At 47.6% G+C, this 17,838-nt stretch overlaps 2 protein-coding genes across 2 annotated transcripts in view; both read right to left on the reverse strand.

Moving 5' to 3' along the window:
- Window positions 1-1,871: 1,871 nt before the first annotated feature.
- Window positions 1,872-2,365, reverse strand: LOC119281263. The gene is made up of 2 exons (XM_037561834.1): window positions 2,281-2,365; window positions 1,872-2,206 (listed from the first exon to the last, which is right to left on the reverse strand). The coding sequence occupies exons 1-2, from the start codon at window positions 2,338-2,340 to the stop codon at window positions 1,946-1,948; spliced, it is 321 nt and encodes a 106-aa protein (XP_037417731.1). The 5' UTR covers window positions 2,341-2,365; the 3' UTR covers window positions 1,872-1,945.
- Window positions 2,366-3,459: 1,094 nt separating this feature from the next.
- Window positions 3,460-17,838, reverse strand: part of LOC119279533 — a 39,813-nt gene continuing 25,434 nt past the window's right edge. Inside the window, exons 3-5 of the mRNA XM_037560747.1 lie at window positions 3,928-4,185; window positions 3,546-3,750; window positions 3,460-3,491 (exon numbers count right to left, since the gene is read on the reverse strand). Coding sequence (XP_037416644.1) covers window positions 3,460-3,491; window positions 3,546-3,750; window positions 3,928-4,185 — 495 coding nt within the window. The remainder of the gene's footprint in view (window positions 3,492-3,545; window positions 3,751-3,927; window positions 4,186-17,838) is intronic.

The following is a 17,838-nucleotide window of genomic DNA, read 5'->3' on the forward strand; positions in this document are numbered from 1 at the left end:
AGTTTCACCGCTTCTATAGCGCGTAAACTCTACTTCTGCTTATGTATCCTTCCCTCGTTTTAATACTTATTTATGTAATAACGGCTGAGACTATGGCTGCTACTAAGCCTAATTGGCCGCCCTATCATCATGTAATCGACTATTATGCTACTCTATGAATGGCCCTGTCGCCAGAACTATGTCGTAGCATTTCACCTCGCAAATTTCTGGGGCCTATTTAGAAGTACATTTAGCATTTGGTTTCTTTTTGCCTAAACTACCATTACAATGGAAAAAAAAACTAACATAATACATGGTAATAAAATTCTTGCACTCACCTCCACTGCAAATCTTCAATCCGTGGGCAAAAAACACTTCCCAGTGTACCAGTCCACTGTTCATACTAGTCTTCAATCTCTTGTAACCGATGGAGTTTTCCTACAAAATATGAGTGCTTTGGCGTCAGCATATCTACATACCCCACAAATTTCCTTGAAGAAAATGCTTTACAAGTGACTAGATGTGGGCATGCCTACAAAAATCTGGCACCAAACAAACTTCAAAAACCTACTGTACGTCCTAAATTGTGAATAATCAACGCGAACATGAAAAACACGAGACATACTAAAAATTAGACCGGAAGTTTTTTAACCATATTTGACAAGATACCCTATATACGCAACTACATATGTACAAACACATTCATAACCTGACTGTGGCACCAACTACATATGAATTGTTTGCCAATGTAAACAAAATGTCTTCAAAACATTAATTTACTTTTTATTTCTATAATGCAACCACTAGCTTAAATTTTTTTTTGCTCAATGCACATCCATCCACCCCCCACCCCCGACCCCCCAGGAAAAACAACAACAAGCACAACAAAAAACTCCGACATGATTTTAATAATACAAGTTTCTTCCCACCCGGGCTTACATTTGGCAACAAAAAAATGTGAGCGTTGCCCATGGTCATATATTTGAGCATTGGAATTCAAATAAAAAACGAAAACTTCGTTGTGAGAACCACCAAAAAGGATATCAAAACAATCACTCTCGTCCGTCCACATAAAACCCCACTTCAAACGACAAAATCTACTCAATCATTGACCGAAAAACAATCTGCAATCTAGTTAAAACAATTCTTGACATGATATCACATCGTACGGGATCACACGTGACATACTTCCACACAATTATTGACCTTCTCGTAACAAAATACATCGCCACTTAAAAATACTACGTGCAAGCTTGCAATATACCTATCTCAACTGATCACCCATTGCCACGTAAAAAAAGATATATCATCTGTCCGGTGTAGAAAAAAACATCCACTCAAACTAAGCAAGGTCTTGACATCAAAACAGATCAAACAGTGCACACAGACTAATACACCATACATAGCATACGTCCACACAACCAAATGGTCCTCAATTTCATCATACATCCCCTAACTCGAAAAACTACATGCTGACATGCAAGATAATTTAGATCATCACACCAGCACTGCAGTTTAGATAAAACACCCCCCGATAGCAAAGCAAACTCCACTGTTGCCAAATTACATCAGTCACCCCTGGTCTTCCTCCAGAGCAGCCCGCAAGACATGGTCAGCCAAGAAATTCCCCTGCTCATCCTGCAGACGAAATACCTCGAACACAGCTGTTTGTCAGAAAATAGCCAGGTTTTTCTGCATAATTTTCATTTATCCATACCACAGCAATAAAAGAAACAACTCCGAGAATCCAAATAAGAGCATCAACTAATATTACAACATGCATTTCAATTTGACAAAATCCAAACTGTCTGACCTTTGTCAATGGCCACACCATCTTTTCCCCGTCGTACTGCCTAATCGCATGGAGCATGCACATTCCAGACTCATCCCTAAATATAATGGTCGAACAACAACACACCTTCAACTTCCGTCTAATCTTGATAATAAGAAATGTACTGAAGATGGTTTACCTTGTGAAAACATCACATGTTATCCTTGGGAACTTGCGTTTCCATCTATCAGATGTACAATGCCATTTCGCCCAGTACTCATTGAGACAACTGAACAGTGCTTCATGAATCTGTGACACAGCCTCCTCGTGTGTCGCGTGCCGCTTCTCTGCTCCCACCACTTGGGAGCACAACGGATCCAAAATATGAATCTCTTTCCTGATCATGTCCCACATATATGCAGCCCATCCATGGTCAAGAATTACTGGGGTGTAGAACTACAAACAACAAACCAACTATAAGAACTTAAGGCATTTGCCTTCTACAAACAACAATAATGGCATCAACTTACCGTCTGGCATGCTGTGATGACATGATGCGCCTCTGAAAGTTGCAACTGCACAGCCTTCATATGTACGACCTTTTCCCCAGCAAGAGCATGAGTCTAATTCATGGACGGGACATGCGACAACAAAAAAAACCTCATGACTACCACCGAACAGTGTCATAAGATGTGACAAAAACGATTTTTAAAAAAAATATGCATAACATATACTAACCGAGAAGTCGGGTTCAAGTACTTCCCTCCATAGGAGATGCTTGTTCACATATTGGGCTGCAACATCAAGCTGATTAAACCTGCTGACTGCAAGGACAGCTACCTCATGATCAAGTGGATGCTCCCCCAAAATTTGCTGCTTAACATATACTGCGTTTACTCGCAGCATCCGCGGATATTTGTGCTCCAACCATATACTGAACAACACATAAGCATCAGCCACCTACTGACAAAAGATCTTCCATCATTACATTATAAAAAAGCATAATTTAAATACCTGTCCAGGTCACTATCATTGTCTCTGGTAATCCATTTGTTGAACCTATTCACCAAAGGCATAGGCGCAGGCTCCGGCAGACCCCCACTTACCCATGGGTTGCGTGCAAAACTTGCAGACATCGCATACTTCCTTCTCGGCAACGTAGTTTCCATTTTCCCAAAATATACAATGTTTGGCTCTTCTTCAGCAGTATCATACAGACATCGAACCGTGTCAACAATCACTTGGGCATACACACCAATCATATCTAATGTTATGTTCCTCTCCCCCATAACTTGGTGCTCGACAACTGGATTATCATACACATGAGGCACATCTTGGTGCTCTGATGACCCCGACTTCGGATCTGTCACACAAAAAATCAACAAGCTACATACAAAATGTCCGCTCCAGATTCATATATGAACTGCAAAATGCAGAAAACAATGCTCACCTCTCTCTCTCTCATTACCAACCCGCAACCTCTTCACAGTTTTCTGCTGACAACCCTTGGAGCCGCTACCACCTACAACCCCCCCAAAAATTGCCATCAACATATCTGCAAACTGGTATGCGCTACCTGCTAATAACACATCTACAATACCTTCATCATCGGACATCTCTAGACGACGAGCAACCATATGTATCACCCCCGGCTCAGAACCCTTCACAGCTGCAGCAGTAGAAAGGCAACCCCAACTCAGAAAGTGAAACTACTTTCTTACAAATCTTAAACCACTTGATCCTGCTAGTTTTCACTGAACTACGTTTAAGTTTAGTACAAATAAACATAATTTACCTTCATCTGACTCAAGAGACCCATCAAGTGTGATGCACTTTGACCTGCCACGTTTTTGACAACATCTACATCGCTCCTGAACCAGTGAAACGATTCTGTCAGCAAAACATAGCATGTCGGACTGCATCCTACTCCGCATCAACGACATGCTCATCGTGCACTTTGCATTTTGTTGCTTCAGCATCAAACTCAGCTCTTCGAGAACCTGCAAATTATACAATGCTTGCATTAGATTAGGCAGTCCATTAAAATAATGCCGAAGATACTCGATCAAGCATCGCCTCCCACTCAACATCATCGAGATAAAACCATACAGGAGCACGACTAGAGCCACCACCACAATCAAAATCGACAACATTTTCAACGAAAATCTAAAACATACCGGATCACCCTGGCACGTCTGACGCAGATGGTTTGCGAAATCCCTCGGACCAAATGAATGGTACGCCGACCTAGCATCACCCAACAAGACTGGTGGCGCCATTGATCCACGTACGTACAAATCAGGAGTCCGCTGCTCCACTCTGTTTGGCACACCTGAGCTTGATTGTTTTCCTGAAGCTGACAACATATCACCTCCAATGCATCCTTCACTCCTCAGCTCTGGCCGCGAATAGCATACTAGGTCCGCAGGACGCACCTGGTCGAAATTTTTGAAAAACCCAAACAAAAACATAAACATAAATCACACAATCAAAAAAAGTAACACCATATGAAAGAAACCTGCCCCACAAACATGTAAACATATGTAACGCCCCGGATTCGTTGCGCCAGGTGTCCGCCAATTATTCGTCGTCGTTGCCATGTCATTTTCTTGCGTGTTGCATTTTGCACATGTCATCATGTGCATTTCATTTTGCATACGTGTTCGTCTTATGCATCCGAGCTTTTTCCCCGTTGTCCGTTTTGCAATCTGGCGCTCCTATGTTCCCCGGCGCCCCCTTTTGCCTCTTCTCATGTGCGGGTGTTGAACTTTCTCGGAATGGCCCGAGATTTGCCAAGCGGTCTTGGTATAGCACCGGTAGACCGCCTGTCAAGTTTCGTGCCATTTGGAGGTCGTTCGATACTCCAACGGTTAACCGCGTAGCCCGAAACCCCCCTTTTCTCTTGCAGCCCAACACCCCTCCAAAGTGGCCCAAAACCCAGCAAACTCTCCTCCATGCTCTCTGTCGTTCGATCACGATCGTGTGGGCGAAAACCGTGCCTCATTTGGAGTCTCCTAGCTCCCTCTAGCTATAAAAATGTCCTCCCCGTCCATTTTCGCAGTCCAAACCCTAGCACTGCTTCTCCCGTCGCCGAACGCGTCCACCCCGTCGCCGGACACGTCCGCGCCGTCGCCCCCGGCCAATCCCACGCTGCCACGTCACCCCACCGCCGCCTCCCACCGCGCGCCGCCACCAGCCCTGCAGGCCCATCCGTGGCCCGCCCGAGCCCATCTGGGGCCCGGGTCAACCCACCTGGCCCCTCCGCCGGCGCCTCGAGCGCCCTCCGTCGCCGCCGCGCCGGATCCGGCCGGAGCGCCCCTCCGCTAGCCGTCCCAGGCCTCCCCCGGCCATCTCCCTCGTCGCCGTTGACCGGAGCCGCCGCCGCCTCGATCCGCGTGCCCGAAAACCTAGATCCAGTTTTGGAGGTGATAATTCGTCTAAGTCCCCGAAATATTTTGCATTATGTTAACCTGTTCATCGCATCATAACTTGTTGCATACTGCTCCGCTTTGTGCGTGTAATATACCAAAATGGTCATTGAGAGATGCTCTTCATTTCATTCCATTGCATCATGTTCATTGGAGTCCATCTTGATGCATGAATCATCGTTGCAAGAGTGCCATATGATGTTGTCTGCTGTCTATTAACAGAACATGTTCATTTGTCATTTTTGCCATGTTTGATGTGTGCATCCTATGAGGTTGATGTCTACATGTGTTTTGTGCTACATCATGCCATCTTTACAAGGGTGTATGCCATGTATTTTTGTGATCAATGTGATGACTAGAACAAGCATGCAAACTAGGCTTCGTGATGTTGCTGATTTCAGTCCCTGTTCTACTGTTATTTTTATGTCATGTAAACTTGATGCTACAGAGAGATCCAAGCTTATTTTGAGCTCCTTCAGTAAGGATGTTTTGAACATATGATTATTATATATCCATTCATGCCCCTGTTTTCAATTATGGAGTAGTTTAGCATGTCATTTTCTTGCTCTACTTTTGCTATAAAATGTTTCCTAGCAGATTGTTTACATGTTATTCAATTTTGCCAAGGTTGTTGTAGTTGGTCCTTACATGCTATGAACTTGTTCTTGCCTTGGTTAGTTTCATAAACATGTCTTCTTGCTGATGCTATGCTTAACTTGTCATGCAATGACTTGTGGTGAGTGAATCGAGCTCGTGAAATAGTGTACTTGATGTTACTGTTTTGCTAGGCTGAATCTGTTATTTTGTGATGCTATGTAAACCTGCTGCTACAAGTCATTAAATGCATAATCTGGAGATGTTCACTAAGGTTGTTTTGTTCCACATGTCATGCTCTATCCATCCATGCCCCTGGTTGCATTTATAGCTTGCTGTAGCTTGTTGTTATCTTGCTTCAAAGTTGCTAAATAATGTTGTTGTCAGCCTGTTAACATTAAGTTCAGTTTGTGCCATGTGTTTTGTGAGTGATCCATGCATCCTATGAACTTGCTCTTGCCATGCTTAGCTTTACAAACATGTCTTCTTACCGTTTGTTTCCTTTTCATGCCATTTAATGCTCTGTGGTGAGTGGTACAAGCTCACCAACATGCCTACTTATCGTTGTTTCTGCCATGTTTGAATCTGTCATATCATTTGCCATGTTTACATGGGTGCCACCATATTTTCTGTGACCTTATGGCTCATGGTCAGTAAAGGACTTTTGTTCTATGCAATTAGTAGGTTAATGCCATGCCTTTGTTTGACATGATAAGTTCCTGTAACATGTTGTTTGATAGCTCTAAACATTTCAGCCTGATGTTATTTCTGCAAAGTCTGAAACTGTTATTATTTGCAATCTTGCCATGTGTTGTTGAGCATGTTCTAGTGATTTCTGGAGATAGCTCAGTGTTCATGTTTTGTTATGCTTTACCTGTACATCATGACCATTCCTTTTGTTCTCGTGTTGGGGTGCTGTAGCATGTTGTTTTGATGCTTGCAATATGCCTAGTTGCTGTTTTGGACAGCTTGTCCTTTAAACTTGTATAGAGTGTATGTGTTGAACCGTTGCTCCGTTTTGAGCGTGCTCTATATGAAACTTGTTTGATTTTGCATGTAGCTTAATATTATCATGTTGCATCATTTTTTTGAGGTGTTTGCTTGATGTTTGTATGCATTTTGCATCAATTCCTTGTTTAACTTGTTTTGCTCATATCTTCTAGGCCGTAGCTCCGAATTAAATGAACTTTATATGTAATTTGACTAGAATCTCATGTAGAACATCTTGGTGCATCTTAACTTGCTGTTTAACAACTTGAACATAAGGTTTATTCAGATCTGGACCAATTTCGAAATTTGCATATGAGGACTTACCGGAATTGTTATATGTTGTTTCCGGCCTCATTTAAACTTGCCTTGATGTGTTGCTCTTGTTTGCATCATCTCTTGCCATGAGTAGCTCCATGTAGCTTTGTCATGCATCATACTTGGTTGAGCATCATGTCTTGTATATGTGTGGTGTGTTTACCATATTGTGTGCTTCTTCTCGATAGTTCCCGTTTCGTTGCGATCGTGAGGATTTGTTCGTCTACGCTTGGTTTGTCTTCGTGGCTTCATCTTCTTCATGGACTCGTTCTTCTTCCTTGCGGGATTTCAGGCAAGATGACCGCTGTCGTGGTTCTAAGTCTGACAGTAGTGTAGGGGATACTAAAGGAGAGGCAAGATCCTAGCTATAGAGTAGTTGTTCACGCAAGTGTTTTACGAGTTCAGGCCCTTCTCGGAGGAAGTAACAGCCCTACGTCTCGGTGCCCGGAGGCGGTCGACTGGATTATATGCGTGATAGTTACAGGGGTGCGAACCCTTCTGCCAGTGGAGGGGGGTGGCTTATATAGAGGATGCCAAGACCCCAGCCAACCCACGTAGCGGAGGGTTTAAAGTACATTAAGGCCTGGCGTTACTGGTAACGCCTTACATAAAGTGTCATCATTACCATAAAGACTATTTAATTACAGACCATTTGGATACAGAGTAGATCTTGAACTCCTGGTGGTCGAGTGAGTCTTCATGGTCGAGTGTCTTCAAGTTCGTCGAGTGTCTTCCAGTCCGTCGAGTGGAGTCCCTCTAGGTCGACTGGAAGACGACTTCTTCTAAAGATGTCCTGGGGGAGGGTACCTTGGACAGGTCCATGACCCTACCCCAGGTATATGACTTCATCATTAGCCCTGAATGGATCGAGGTTTGAGTGAGGAAGGAGTTGATAATCTTTCCGACCTGTTTTCTGGTGCTGTAAATGTGTCTTACTCTGGATCAATGACTTTTAAGTGAGGGTGTCAACTTTTATTTTAGTCGCCTTGATCCATTCTTTATATCTGTCGAGTGAACTTTATGAACTTGGAGATTTCCGAGCGACGGATCGCAGGAGATCTTCCGTCTGATAAGTTGCCCTGCGGTTAGCGGATTTAGTGGGATTCGAATTTCGGGAAGCGCGCGAAGCGGAGAAGGCCGTGGTACTCGGATGGGATAAGTTCCCGCACCGCCTTTTTCGCCACGTATCGCTCACGCGACTGTTTCGGGATTTGACAGGATTGCCCGGGCCTACCAGTCAGCCACTCGGAAGCGACTCCATATAAGGAACCGAGCGGAGGTTTTTGAACACTGCTCCCTCATTTTCCCCTCCCCCGTCTTCAGATTCATCCGCTGCGCTTGCCATCTGTTCAGCGCCGCTGCTCCGTTCCATCCTCGTCGGCGACAATGGTGAAAGAGAAGACGGCGGCTTTGGAGCGGGCGAAGAAGGCGACGGCGAAGGCGAAGGGGAGAGCGAGCAGTCAGGGCGGATCCTCGTCGTGGTCCCGACTGCCGCAAGGTTGGATCCAGGGGGATTGGATCCGCTCGACCATCACCCAGAAGGATCTCGATGACCTGGCCAACGAAGGGCTGATCGAGCACGGGGCAGCGAGGCTTCCGGGGACGGAGTGGCAGCCGCAGCCCCAGGAGGGTGAGTGTGTCCTCTTAGCGACTCATGTCGATCATGGGTTTTCTCTTCCACCGCATCTTTTCTTTCGGGGGTTTCTGAACTTCTTCGGGGCTCAGCTCCACCACTTCACACCCAATTCCATTGCCTATCTCACTGCTTTCGTGTCTTTGTGCGAAAACTTCTTGGGTTGTCGGCCGCACTGGGGCCTTTTCAAACACATATTCACTTGTCACTCTCAGACGGTGAAAAAGGCTAATCCAAATGACGAGAGAACCCAAGTAATCCAGATGTGTGGGGGTCTTGGGGTCCAGATGAGGAGTAAGAGTGCTTTTCCAGCTATGACCCTTTCCGAGTCAGTTAGAGGGTGGCAGTCGACCTGGTTCTATTGCCAAGACCAGTCGATGCTAGGGCAGTCGACTGGGCTCCCTCCCTTCTCCATGAGTCGAGTGAACAAGCCATCTTCTCTGAAAGTAGTTCCGGAGGAGAAGGCTCAGGTTAAAATGTTGATGGAGCGTGTAGTCCAACTCATTCACGACGGTGTGACTGGCATGGATCTTCTGGAGGTTTTCCTTCGACGGCGCATCCAACCACTCCAATACCGGGGCCACCCGATGTGGTTGTACTCTGGTACTGAAGACACCACTCGGGTCCACCCAGAGGAGGTCGATGATGTCACACTGGAGAGGTGGATGATTGCCATCACAGGGAACAAGGACAACCCTCATGGGGCCAGGAGGATCCCGCCACTCGACCAGTCTTATGAACCAGACAAGGTATGACCACTTATCTTCGACTGTAATCATGTTTCGTCCATTCTGTTTTGCTGTAGATCAGTCGATCAACTTTTGTCTTGTTTGTTGTCCTTCAGGCTACCACTGAGTTGTATTTGATGCCCAACGGGGCGCAAGCACAGACCGAGGATGAGGAAGGAAGTGGAGGTGAAAGTCAGGAGGTGTGGGAATCGGATGGCGATGAGGGTGATGAAGATGCAGGCTCCGATGAGGAGGAGGAGGAGGAAGAGGAGGAGGAAGTTGCGCCTCCCCGTTTGGAAAGAAGGTCCAAGCTTGCCCATGACCCTGCGTTCGAGCGCGGCAAGGGGGCCGCGCCTGTTGTGCAATCGACCAAGCGTCCTCGGACGACCTCTCCGGCGCCGACTGAGAAAGCGCCGAAGCAATCTCGAGTGGTGCCGTCGAAGCCGACGAAGGCTTTGCGGAAGATGAAGATGGTGATTCCCACTATTTTTGGGTAATGACATAACTTGTGTCCTCTTGTTTCTCATGGATTTATTCTTGGTCGATTCGTTAGCTGACCGACTGATTTCTGAAACTGCAGTGCTGCTACTTCTGATACCTCGGCCAGACCTGAAGATCAAGAAATGGAGGATGTCGTCACTTCCAACCCTGGTATGACCTTTGAAGTTTCGTTTTCAGTCGGTGGGATCTTCGTTTTTAACTTTGACTCTTTTTTGCAGCTCCATCTAATATCATCATTGATCTTCCTGATGATGATGAAGACGAGGAACCACTAAGGCAGAGGAGGAATAGGAGAGCATCTGCTGGCAAGGCAGCTCAGGTCGTATCAGCACCTGAGACGTTGGTTGCGGATGGGGACAACGTCACTCGGCCTACCGTATCCTTTGCGGTGCCGCTGACAAGTGCTCGCCCTTTGTCGTCGAGTGCTTGTCAGCCTTCACTTTTCTCTACCCACCACGTCCCTGAAGACCAAGCAAGCGCTGCTAAAGAAGCCATACGCCAGGCGGGGGTTATGATGGAGCAAGTGAAGGAGATCCGAGACGCCAGTCAAGCAGCTTATGACGCCAGTTCAGCCCTTCAGAGCAATGTTCAGGTTGGTCGGTCCCTGCCTGTTCTGTTAGGATATGGTATCTGAAAACTTTTCTTTCAGAAAATCTTAGTATCTGTCGTACGCCCACTGGGTGTGTCGATTGAGATTCTGGATTGGCGGGGGCACGCTGAGTGCACCCACTGGGTGTAGTCCCCAAGGCCATGGTCGACTGCTGGCAGTGGACCATAGTCTTTATGTCTTGAGTTTTTTTTCTCATTACCGTCTTCACTCGATCTGGTCGAATGGAATCATAAACCGGTGGGGGCACGCTGAGTGCACCCACTGGGTGTAGTCCCCGAGACTGTGGTCGACTGCTGGCAGTCGACTATGGTCTGAAGAACACACTCTCTCCTTTTTTTTGGTCGACTGACCGACTCTGAGTCTAGCTGATAGAACTAGTGGGGGCACGCTGAGTGCACCCACTGGGTGTAGTCCCCGAGACTACAGTTGAATGTTTAGATTCGGCTGTAGTCTTAGAAATACTATGATTTTTCTCTTAGTCACTCGGAAGTGACCTATCTTTGACGTCTGTCGATTGGTTTTTTTGCAGAAATCTTGCGAGCTTGCAGCTCGTTATACTGAATTGGAGAACAAGCATATCCAACTCGAACTTGACCTGAAGCTTGTCCAGGAGAACTTCACGAAGGCGAAGGAGGGGGCAAAAGGTATGTTTGGTGAGAATCTTGATGACTGCCTTTGCTTCTTGTCCATCCCCGAGTCTGATCTTACTGTGATTTTACAGATAAACTGAGGGATTCTCTGAAGAAGAATGATCTTGACCTTGCTGAGGCGCAGAAAGCAGCTTCCGAGAAGACCAGGCTCGCAGAAGAAAAGTTGGCTTCGATCAGCAAACTTGAAGAGGAAAACACTAATCTGAAAGCTGCTCTCGACGTGGCCAACCAGGAGGTCACTCGATTGAAGAATGACAAGATGGTCCTGAGTGACAAAGGTAGCGAACTGGTGGGAAATAAGAATGATCTGGAGGCTTATCTGGGAGGACTTGCCAAGAAGCTATTCCTCATGCTTGAAGGCAACCCTTTGTATCTGACAGGCTTTTTAATTTTGTCCTCACCACCAAACTGCTGCCTTAACTTTGGGGTTGTGTCTACAGAGTTCTGCCAGAACTTTGAGGAGGAGACTGGTCGACTGGAGACGAGCCTAGATCCCATCAACTTCCTGTGAAGGATGAAACTACCATGAACGTGCTCCGACTCGAGTCTCGCGTTGCTGCCGTTGTTGACTATCTTGCAAGGTTGAAGGTTGCGACGTCACGCATCGACACGACGCTCTGGCCAGGAGAATCACTTCAGAATGACCTTGAGTCCCTGATGACTCGACTGAACGAAGTTCCAAGTCGAGTGAATGAATGGAAGAAGTCTTCTGCCAGGTGCGGTGTCGACATTGCTCTATCTCTAGTCCGTGTTCACTGCAAGGATGCGCGAGAGGACAAGCTGGCAGCTCTCAAGGTGGCCAATACTAAGAAGCATGACTTCCGATCCTTCATGGAGACCTTCATCGCTGCTGCCACTCAGATCGCAGATGGAATTGACCTGGACGAGTTCGTTGCGCCTTCCAGCCCTCCACAGGAGGGGTAAAAAACTTCTATGCTTGATGCTTTAAATTTGCCTCGGAATGCCGAGTGGTTTTTGTAACCGACAAACTTTAACAGGCTTGGTGCCTGAGCACTTCTGGATCCGTAAGACGTTATCTGAACTTAGGTTTGCCGTTGAATATGTTTGCTTCTGCCTTCGAACGATCATCATCCTTTGCTTGGAATATATACTAGTGTTTGTGATGCTCTTTTGCAGGTCGGGACGAAGCACAAATTGCAATCGACTTGTACTCGTCATGCTTAGGCGAGCGCTGGGCTGTAGCTAAGCCCCCGAGTGGGAGGTTTGCTCTCCACTCGATAGGATTTTCAAAAACTTAGGCGAGCACTGGGTTGCAGCTAAGCCCCCGAGTGGGAGGCTTGCTCACCACTCGGTAGGATTTTAAAAATTTAGGCGAGCACTGGGCTGCAGCTAAGCCCCCGAGTGGGAGGTTTGCTCACCACTCGGTAGGATTTCAGAAACTTAGGCGAGCACTGGGATGCAGCTAAGCCCCCCGAGTGGGAGGTTTGCTCTCCACTCGGTAGGATTTCAGAAACTTAGGCGAGCACCGGGCTGCAGCTAAGCCCCCCGAGTGGGAGGTTTGCTCACCACCCGGTAGGATTTTAGAAACTTAGGCGAGCACCGGGCTGCAGCTAAGCCCCCGAGTGGGAGGTTTGCTCATGACTCGGTAGGATTTTAAAAACTTAGGCGAGCACTGGGCTGCAGCTAAGCCCCCGAGTGGGAGGTTTGCTCTCCACTCGGTAGGGTTTCCATGGTGTACCTCTGAAGGAGAAGATAGCAGTCGACCTGCACTTCGTCCTCCTTGCGGAGCGCACGTTGTATTTGTGGCGTAGCTCGGAAGGAGAAGGCAGGAGTCAACCTGCGCCTTGTCCTCCTTGCGGAGCGCACGTTGTATTTGTGGCGTAGCTCAGAAGGAGAAGGCAGGAGTCGACCCGCGCCTCATCCTCCTTGTGGAGCGTATGTTGTATTTGTGGCGTAGCTCGGAGGGAGAAGGTAGCAGTCGACCTACGCTTCGTCCTCCTTGCGGAGCGCACGTTGTATTTGTGGCGTAGCTCGGAAGGAGAAGGCAGGAGTCGACCTGCGCCTCGTCTTCCTTGCGAAGCGCACATTGTCTTTTATACTTAGGCGAAAACTAGGTTGCAGCTAAGCCCCCGAGTGGAAGGCTGGCTTACCACTCGGTAGGATTTTCAAAAACTCAGGCGAGCACTGGGCTGCAGCTAAGCCCCCGAGTGGGAGGTTTGCTCTCCACTCGGTAGGATTTTGTTTAAACTTAGGCGAGTACTTGGACTGCAGCTAAGCCTCCGAGTGGAAGGCTGGCTTACCACTCGGTAGGATTTTGTTTAAACTTAGGCGAAACGGATTCGCAGCTAAGCCTCCGAGTGGAAGGCTGGCTTACCACTCAGTAGGATTTTATTTTACAAACTTAGGCGAAACGGATTCGCAGCTAAGCCACCCGCTGGGGGACTGCTTTATGTGGACAAAAGTAACAACAATCACTGGGAAAACTATAAAAATCTTGTCTTTGATAAATAAACTACAGAAGTACTTTTATTACAACTCATCCGAGTGAATACTTAAGTATAAAAGGGGCGGAGCAGATCCGCATTCCAAGCTCGTGGCTCGTCAATCTGGCGATCAATGTTGTAAAGACAGTATGCTCCATTGTGGAGAACTTTGGTAACAATGAAGGGGCCTTCCCAAGTAGGGGCGAGTTTGTGTGGCTTCTGTTGGTCCACTCGGAGGACCAAGTCTCCTTCTTGGAAGGCTGGGCTCTTCACATTTCTGGCGTAGAATCGACGCAAGTCTTGCTGATAGATGGTTGAGCGGATCATAGCCATCCCTCTTTCTTCTTCTAGAAGGTCGACTACATCCTGCCGGGCTTGTTCTGCTTCAGCTTCAGAGTAGAGCTCGACTCGCGGTGCATTGTGAAGCAGGTCACTTGGCAGAACTGCCTCAGCTCCGTAGACCAAAAAGAACGGAGTCCTCCCAGTCGACCGATTTGGAGTAGTCCTCAATCCCCAAAGAACTGATGGAAGTTCGTCGACCCACGCGCCTGCTGCGTGCTTGAGGTCGCGCATCAACCGGGGTTTCAGTCCTTTGATAATTAGGCCGTTTGCTCTTTCTGCTTATCCATTCGACCGGGGGTGGGCGACTGAAGCGTAGTCGACTCGTGTGCCTTGAGAAGCGCAGAAGGCTTTGAATTGATCGGAGTCGAAGTTTGACCCATTATCAGTGATGATGCTATGCGGAACTCCATATCTAAATATTAATTCTCTGATGAAGCTGATGGCAGTGCCAGCATCGAGATTTTTAATGGGCTTGGCTTCGATCCACTTGGTGAACTTGTCGACTGCCACCAGTACATGGGTGAAGCCGCTCCTGCCAGTTCTCAGTGGTCCAACCATATCTAACCCTCAAACATCGAAAGGCCAGATGATTGGGATGGTCTTCAAGGCTGAGGAGGGTTTGTGTGACATGTTGGAGTAGAACTGACATCCTTCACACTTGTCAACTATCTCTTTCGCCATTTCATTTGCTCTGGGCCAGTAAAAACCTGCCCGGTATGCTTTAGCCACAATGGTCCGAGAGGACGCATGATGGCCACAGGTCCCTGAGTGGATGTCGTTGAGAATCATTCGACCCTCTTCCGGTGTTATGCATTTCTGGCTGACTCCAGTCGCGCTTTCTCTGTACAACTGTCCCCTCATGACGGTAAAGGCCTTGGATCGACGGACGATCTGCCGAGCCTCTTCTTCATCCTCTGGGAGCTCTTTCCTTAGAATATACGCAATGTAGGGCACTGTCCAGTCGGGAGTGATAACCAGAACTTCCATGATTAAGTCGACCACAGCTGGGACCTCGACTTCAGTCGGATCTGTGGCACTTTTTGGCCGCGAGGCTTCTTCAATGAAAGGATCTTCTTGAACTGACGGCGCGTGAACATGCTCCAAAAATACGCCACTGGGGATGGCTTCTCTTTTGGAACCTATCTTCGCCAAGTCATCAGCTGCTTGATTTTTCAGTCGGGGGACGTGATGGAGCTCTAATCCCTCGAATTTCTTCTCCAGCTTTCTGACTGCATTGCAGTAACCAGTCATGGCTGGGCTTCTGACGTCCCACTCCTTCATCACTTGGTTAACTACTAAATCTGAGTCGCCGTAAACCATGAGGCGACGGACGCCGAGTGAAATGGCCATACGCAACCCATACAAAATTGCTTCGTATTCTGCTTCGTTGTTGGAAGAATCAAAGTGAATCTAGAGTACATATCTGAGCTTATCTCCTCGGGGGGAAACCAACACTACCCCGGCACCGGAACCATTCATCATTTTAGAGCCATCAAAGAACATAGTCCAGTGCTCCGAGTGAACTTGAGTCGGTAACTGCTGTTCAGTCCACTCGGCGAGGATCTGCTATTGCTTGGGACTTGATAGTTTTCTTTGCCTCAAATCTGATATCTAGGGGAAGGAGTTCAATCGCCCATTTTGCCACTCGACCAGTCGCGTCTCTGTTGTGCAGAATCTCTGATAAGGGGGCGTCACTGACGACTGTGATGGTATGGTCAGAGAAGTAGTGAGCAACTTTCTTCGTGGTCATATAAATCCCATATACGAGCTTCTGATAATGAGGGTATCTTTGCTTTGATGGGGTCAGGACTTCAGAAATGTAATACACTGGGCGCTGAACTTTGAAGGCTTTCCCTTCTTCTTCCCGCTCGACTGTAAGTACTGTACTGACGACTTGTCCTGTGGCTGCAATGTAAAGCAGCAAAGGCTCTTTGCTGATCGGGGCAGCAAGCACCGGCTGGGTGGAAAGCAGGGTTTTCAACTCTGCAAACGCTGCATCAACTTCAGGAGTCCACTCGAACTTGTCTGACTTCTTCATAAGTCGGTAAAGAGGTAATGCCTTCTCACCGAGACGAGAGATGAATCGACTTAAAGCGGCCAAGCAACCAGTAAGCTTCTGAACATCGTGCACACGCACAGGTCGTTTCATTCGGAGTATAGTGCCCACTTTCTCTGGGTTTGCGTCGATTCCTTGTTCGGAAACGAGAAATCCGAGTAACTTTCCACCAGGAACTCCGAATGTGTACTTGGATGGATTAAGCTTGATACCATACCTCCTGAGGTTGGCAAATGTTTCAGCGAGGTCAGTCAGTAGGTCGAAACCTTTCCGTGACTGGACCACAATGTCATCCATGTATGCTTCCACATTCCGACTGATTTGAGTGAGAAAACACTTCTGAATCATCCTCATGAACGTGGCTCCGGCATTCTTGAGGCCGAATGGCATGGTGACATAACAGAAGCACCCGAATGGGGTGATGAAAGCCGTTTTGATCTCATCGGGTCCAAACAGACGGATCTGATGGTACCCGGAATAAGCGTCTAACAAAGACAGTCGCTCACATCCCGCAGTCGACTCGACTATTTGGTCGATGCGGGGAAGAGGAAAATGACCTTTCGGGCAGGCCCGATTGATATGTTTAAAGTCAATGCACATGCGAAGTGAGTTGTCCTTTTTGGGGACCATGACAACATTGGCGAGCCACTCGGAGTGGTAAATCTCTCGGATAAACTCTGCTGCTAAGAGCCGAGCCACCTCTTCGCCAATAGCCTTCCTTTTCTGGATGGCGGACCGTCGCAGATGTTCCTTGATAGGTTTTGCCTTTGAATCGACTCGCAGACGATGCTCAGCCAGCCCCCTGGGTACACCTGGCATGTCAGAAGGTTTCCATGCAAAGATGTCCCAGTTCTCACGGAGGAACTGGATGAGCGCTTCTTCCTATTTGGGGTCGAGTGTTCTGAAGATGTGAGTCGGAGCAGCGCTGGGGTCGGTCGGGTGGATGTGAACTGGTTTTGTCTCACCGGACGACTGAAATGCTGATTCCGTAGCGGGCTTCTTGGCTCACAACAAATCACTCGGATCTGCATTCCTCTGGTGTTCCTGCCACTCTTCTACCACCATCTGAGCATCGACGATCTTTGAGCCTTTCTGGAAGCACTCTTCTGCCTTCTTGCGATTACCAGTAATAGTGATGACACCTTTAGGGCCAGGCATCTTCAATTTGAGGTACACGTAGCATGGTCGAGCCATAAAACGTGCATAAGCTGGCCTGCCCAAAATAGCGTGGTAGGCACTCTGAAAGTCTACAACCTCAAATGTCAGCTTTTCTTTGTGGAAGTTCTTGGAATCACCGAAAACTACATCGAGAGCAATCTGGCCGAGTGATGCGGCCTTCTTGCCAGGAATGACTCCATAGAAACTTATGTTGCTTGTGCTGAGTCTGGACATCGGAATGCCCATCCCTTTCAGCGTCTCAGCGTACAGTATATTCAAACTACTGCCACCATCCATCAACACTTTAGTCAGTCGAGTGCCCTCAACGACTGGGTCGACCACCAGAGCTTGCCTCCCAGGGGTGGCTATGTGCGTCGGGTGATCAGACTGGTCGAATGTGATGGCTGTCTGAGACCACTTCAGATAATTGGGTGTTGCTGGAGCAACCATATTCACCTCTCGGTTTATAACTTTCAGTTGACTTTTGCTCTCAACGTCAGCAAAAATCACCAGAGTAGAATTGACCTGAGGGTATTCCTCGTCACTATCTCCCTTGTCCTCAGCTTTGTCTGACTCCTTTTCCTTATCCTTGGGCTGTTTCCCCTGGAACTGCTGTATCAGAAGTCGACACTGTCGAGT

The sequence above is a fragment of the Triticum dicoccoides genome, chromosome 3B, assembly GCF_002162155.2.
Source record: "Triticum dicoccoides isolate Atlit2015 ecotype Zavitan chromosome 3B, WEW_v2.0, whole genome shotgun sequence".
Classification (NCBI taxonomy): Eukaryota; Viridiplantae; Streptophyta; class Magnoliopsida; order Poales; family Poaceae; genus Triticum; species Triticum dicoccoides.

Bases quoted from the DNA above. Each gene is read 5' to 3' on its own strand.
- LOC119281263 (XM_037561834.1), bottom strand. From the start codon at position 2,340: ATGAAGGCTGTGCAGTTGCAACTTTCAGAGGCGCATCATGTCATCACA. The intron at 2,207-2,280 runs GTAAGTTGATGC...TGTTGTTTGTAG, and splicing joins TCATCACAGCATGCCAGACG to TTCTACACCCCAGTAATTCT.